The 4,966-nt window shown below is 42.2% G+C and overlaps 1 protein-coding gene across 1 annotated transcript; it reads left to right on the top strand.

Moving 5' to 3' along the window:
• Positions 1–708: 708 nt before the first annotated feature.
• Positions 709–4,491, top strand: LOC143018768 (uncharacterized). Its single transcript, XM_076174348.1, has 4 exons — positions 709–790; positions 913–1,214; positions 1,317–1,995; positions 2,081–4,491. The coding sequence occupies exons 1-4, from the start codon at positions 709–711 to the stop codon at positions 4,489–4,491; spliced, it is 3,474 nt and encodes a 1,157-aa protein (XP_076030463.1).
• The last annotated feature ends 475 nt before the right edge of the window (positions 4,492–4,966 follow it).

Below are 4,966 nucleotides of genomic sequence, written 5' to 3'. Positions count from 1 at the left end.
ACAGTCAGATATAAATTTGTATCTTGTAACAAAGAATGTGGATGCCTTTAGTTTTGCTTTATTGGTGGCCGAAGGTGACGTGGGCGGTCGGCCAGGTGAGTGAGTTTGAGTTGTCTGGAGGGACCGTGGTAGTAAGAACTGGTGAGAATACCCTGTGTGAAGTAAGAGTAAACATTTTTAGTTCCAGTGCAGTTAGGTCTCTAGTGATTTAATTTAACTTTGATTATTATATTCCGTGTGTGTCTGTCTATATGGTAATGGTTATACTTGTGCAAGATCTTTATTGTCTTTAATACTCTTGTTAAAAGCTGCCGGCTTTTCCATGTTTCAATTCTCATTCGCCGGCAGCATCTTATTCTAAATTGGAATTGTTCTGTCATGCTTAAGCCCCCATTTATAATTAAATCTATTTTCCTTTGTTGCTCTTTATTTGAAACAATATAAGAAACAGTTGACTGGTAATTACGCATAACTTAAGGGCCCAAGTCTCCTCTCAGCTAATTCGGACTTTGTTACGCCATATTGGGGCCCTCAATCGGAATACTCGGGGATCATCGTGCCCTGGGAAGTCGTGGCATAACAAAATGGTGGAGCTGCGGGGTAACATATAAATTGAAGGTACACCATATAACTGAAGGTAACGTATAGATTGAAGGTACCATATAAAGTGAAGGTACTATATAATACCGGGTACTATAGTGTGGTATTATGATTGCACGTATTGTGATTGTGCGGCGATCGTACTATGTGGGGTACCATATTGTGCAACGAGAGTATTATACAGAACAAGGTATCGTACTATAAAGTATAAGTACAGCGGTGTAGTATTAGTGCGGTATACTTGCAGTGAATAATAATTGCTTACTGTTTCTTGAGTATTTAACCATTGTTTATGAACATTGTATTAATTAGGTTATAATTCCTCGCTAGCTGATATGGAGTCTTTTGACATTGCACAATTCATTAAGGATCCTGGGCTTGCCCTTTTGCAGAACTGTGAAGTACTTAAGGATGACTGGATAGCTTTGGCTAGGTTTTACAAGGTTCAAATCACAGGTAAATCTAACAAGGCTGATATTAAGAAAGCAGTCATTCAAGATTTGATCTCGAAAGAAATTCTGGAGGATAGTGCCAAGGCATTGTGTGACATGGAGCTTCAAGGAGAGACGGAGAGAGATGAGGATAAAGCGGAAATTACTAAGATGGAGTTGGAGGTAGAGAAAGAGAGGATAGCTCTAGAGAAATTTAAAGTAGAGAAGGAGTTGGAGAAGGAGAGGATAGCACTTGAAAGGCTCAAGGTCGAAACAAACTTGAAGTTTGCAATGATGGAGAAGCAGGGTGTCCAAGGGTTGCTGGAACCTACATTTGATATAAACAGCGTAGTACACCTTCTCCCTACGTTCCTAGAGGGTGACCCGGAGGAGTTTTTCGAGCAGCTCGAAAGTTTGGCAACCACCCTCTCCTGGCCTAAGCCATATTGGTGTGTGCTGGTACAAACGGCCTTGGTGGGTAAGGCTCGTTCATCGTATTTATCCTTGTCCTCTGAAGATCAGAGCAAGTATTCGGTAGTGAAGGATACAGTGTTGAAGGCATACTTTTGCACTCCAGAATTTTATAGACAAAAGTTTAGAAACTGTTTTAGAGGAAACCACCAGTCATACCTCGAGTATGGTAACAGTGTTAATAGATTATTTAATAGATGGCTATCAGCTAGCGGAATTGAAACTTATGAGGAGTTAAAGGAACTAATTGCACTGGAACAGTATGTTAAGGGTATTCCACCGGACGTTCGAACCTATTTGCTAGAAAAGGAAGTAAGTAGAATTGATCGAGCTGCCACATTGGCGGAAAATTATACATTAACGCATAAATCAAGTAAGCCTCCTTCCCCTCCAGGCATTTCTCAACCTCAAGAGGGAAAGGTACACAAGGGTAAAGGTACCTGGACCCTGGGTAAAAGCAATACAGATGTGTCAAAAATTGGTTGCTTTTTCTGTAAAAAAAATTGGGCACGTAAGGGCAAGGTGTCCTGAGTTGACTAGAGAGAAACGTGTTGCTAATGTAACTTTGCTTTCTGCAGATGTAAAGGAAAAAGGGGATCCTGATGTGGGAAGAGAACGCAGTCTGTTTAACCCATTTGTATTCCCTGGTACAGTGTCTGTCGAGGAGGATGGGCCCGGAGTGTCTGTAACTGTGTTGCGAGACACTGCTGCATCGCTCAGTATGGTATTACAAAGCGCTGTTCCTGACGTAGAACAGGCGTTGACGGGTGAGCATGTATTGATAAAGGGCGTTGGGGGTACGATGACGGTTCCCCTGTGTAAGTTGTTCCTCCGAACCGAATTATTATCTCGGCCTGTGTTGGTTGGAGTTGGAGAGACTTTACCTGTTGAGGGAGTGAGTTTCTTGCTAGGAAATGATATAGCGGGAAAGTTAATTGTGCCTAATCCCGTGGTGAGTACGACTCCACTGGAATGGGATCCTGCCGAGGGTTTGGAAAGCGAGTGTGGAGATATTTTTCCAGCATGCGCAGTTACTCGCAGCCAGGCAAGGATGAAAACCAGTGAAGAAACTGCTGATATGGATATTAGTAGTTTGTTTAATGTAGACTCTAGTACAGGACCTGCTGTTAAGCCAGATGAACTTGCTGATCGTGATGTGGATTCGCCTAGTCCTGGGGTTCTGCCGTGCAGTCTGTCTAGCGATAAAGTGAATGAAGCGCAGAGTAATGTAAGTGAACGTGTGGATATAAGTGTTCTCCCAATGACTCGTAGTAATCTGATATCTGCCCAGAAAGCTGATAGGTCATTAATCCCATTATTTGCAAGGGCCATACAAGAGAAGGACATCTCAAATGAAGCTACATGTTATTATACGCGTAATGAGGTACTAATGAGAAAATATAGACCGCCAGATGTTCCTGCAAATGAGAGTTGGTGCGAGTTTCATCAGGTTATCGTTCCGGACGTGTATCGAGAGAAAGTCATCAGTTTTTCACATGACTACATAGGAGGACATCTGGGTGTGCAGAAAACTTTGGACAAGATTATCAAGTACTTCTATTGGCCTGGTATCCATAGACAAGTAGCACAATATTGTAAAACATGTGAAACATGCCAGTTGGTAGGTAAGCCTAACATTGTTATTCCTCCTGCACCGTTGCAACCTATTCCTGTAGTGCCGGAACCTTTTACCCATGTGATAATTGATATCGTGGGCCCCCTTCCTAAAACCAAAAAGGGGCATCTGTACATGTTAACCCTAATGTGCACTACCACCAGGTATCCAGAGGCCATTCCACTGCGTTCCATTACAGCCAGGACTGTGTTGCCAGCCTTGACAAAGTTCTTCACCCTATTCGGAATACCGAAGATTGTGCAGTCCGACAGAGGTACCAATTTTGTATCAAATATCTTCAGGCAAGTAATGTCTCTTCTTGGGATTAAACAATATATTGCATCTGCTTATCATGCCCAAAGCCAAGGAGCCTTGGAACGTTTTCATGGAACCTTTAAAACAATGTTAGCAAAGTATGGTCATGAGACTGGAAATGAGTGGGATGTGGGTTTGCCATTCCTTCTATATGCGATCAGATGTGCTAAGCAATCTAGTCTCGGGTTTTCTCCAAGTGAACTATTGTTTGGCAGAGACATAAGAGGACCCATGAAGCTACTCCATGAGAGCTGGATAGACTTGGAGCATGCCGATAACTTGTCTGAGTATGTGTCTAAGTTAAAGGAAAACCTAGATGTGGTACACAGGTTTGCACAATGTAATTTAAAACTAAGTCAAGAAAAGATGAAGGAAAATTATGATAAAGATGCAGTAGAACGTAACTTTGAGGTTGGGGATGAAGTTCTGTTGTTCTTGCCCGTAAGAAAGTGTCCATTACAAGCAAGGTACAAGGGACCTTTCAGAGTTATAGGTAAACGGGGAGATTTGAACTATGTGATATCCACTCCTGATCACAGAAAAACAAAAAGGTTAGTACATGTAAACTTGATTAAGAAGTACCATAGAAGAGACTCGGGAAGTGCTGCTAAGACAGAGGAGAAGGTAGATGGTACTGTAAATAGTTTAGAAGTTGTGGAGATGCAAAGTGAAGACGACCTTTATAAAATTCCTGTAGGTAACAAACTCAAGAATTCTGATGTCCTTGCTAATCTAAATAGTAAGTTGTATCATTTGTCTGACAGCCAACAGTCAGATGTTTCAGAATTACTGCAAGAGTTTGTGGAAATCTTTGGAGATGTGCCGAGACCAACGACTGAGGCAGTTCATCATATTGAACTAGTGGAAGGTGCCGCCCCGGTAAGAGAAAAGCCCTATAGAATGTCCCCCCATAAGGCAGCTATTCTCCAGAAAGAGGTAACATTTCTTCTTGATAATCACTTAGCAGAGCCAAGTAAGAGTGACTGGGCTGCTCCATGTATTCTTGTGCCAAAAGGAAATGGGGAGTATAGAATGTGTACTGATTACAGAAAAACTTAATGCACTTACCAAGGCTGACAACTTCCCTCTTCCTCGCATAGATGACTTAATTGGACTCAATCTGCAAGGCCAAAATTATAACTAAATTAGATCTAATGAGTGGCTACTATCAGATGCCACTGTCTGAGGAAGCAAAACGTGTGTCAAGTTTCATAACACCTAGTGGACTATATCAATACAAAGTAACTTCATTTGGCTTACGGAATGCACCCGCAAAGTTTTCACGTCTAATGTCTAATGTTATTGCAGGCTTGGAAGGTGTGTGTGTGTACATCGATGATCTGTGCGTGTATTCTCAGACGTGGGAGGAACACTTGATTTCCCTGAGGTCCTTGTTCGAGAGGTTAAGGAAGGCTAGGTTGACTGTCAATCTAATGAAGACTGAGTTTGCTCATGCAAAGGTGACCTTTTTAGGCCATGAGGTGGGTTACGGTACGGTTGCACCTATGCACGCCAAGGTTGAAGCCATAGAGGC

This window comes from Oratosquilla oratoria, chromosome 35, assembly GCF_046742065.1.
Source record: "Oratosquilla oratoria isolate Oo_2021 chromosome 35, ASM4674206v1, whole genome shotgun sequence".
NCBI classification, from domain to species: Eukaryota; Metazoa; Arthropoda; class Malacostraca; order Stomatopoda; family Squillidae; genus Oratosquilla; species Oratosquilla oratoria.
The sequence above is the reverse complement of the archived record's forward strand: the minus strand, read 5'-3'. Positions and strand labels throughout refer to the sequence as shown.

Excerpts from the sequence above, each read along its gene's own strand:
- LOC143018768 (XM_076174348.1), top strand. The coding sequence starts at position 709 with ATGATTGCACGTATTGTGATTGTGCGGCGATCGTACTATGTGGGGTAC. Across the intron at positions 1,215-1,316 it reads TTACTAAGATGGAGTTGGAG|TTTGCAATGATGGAGAAGCA; the intron begins GTAGAGAAAGAG and ends ACAAACTTGAAG. Across the intron at positions 1,996-2,080 it reads AAAAATTGGTTGCTTTTTCT|ATGTAAAGGAAAAAGGGGAT; the intron begins GTAAAAAAAATT and ends TGCTTTCTGCAG.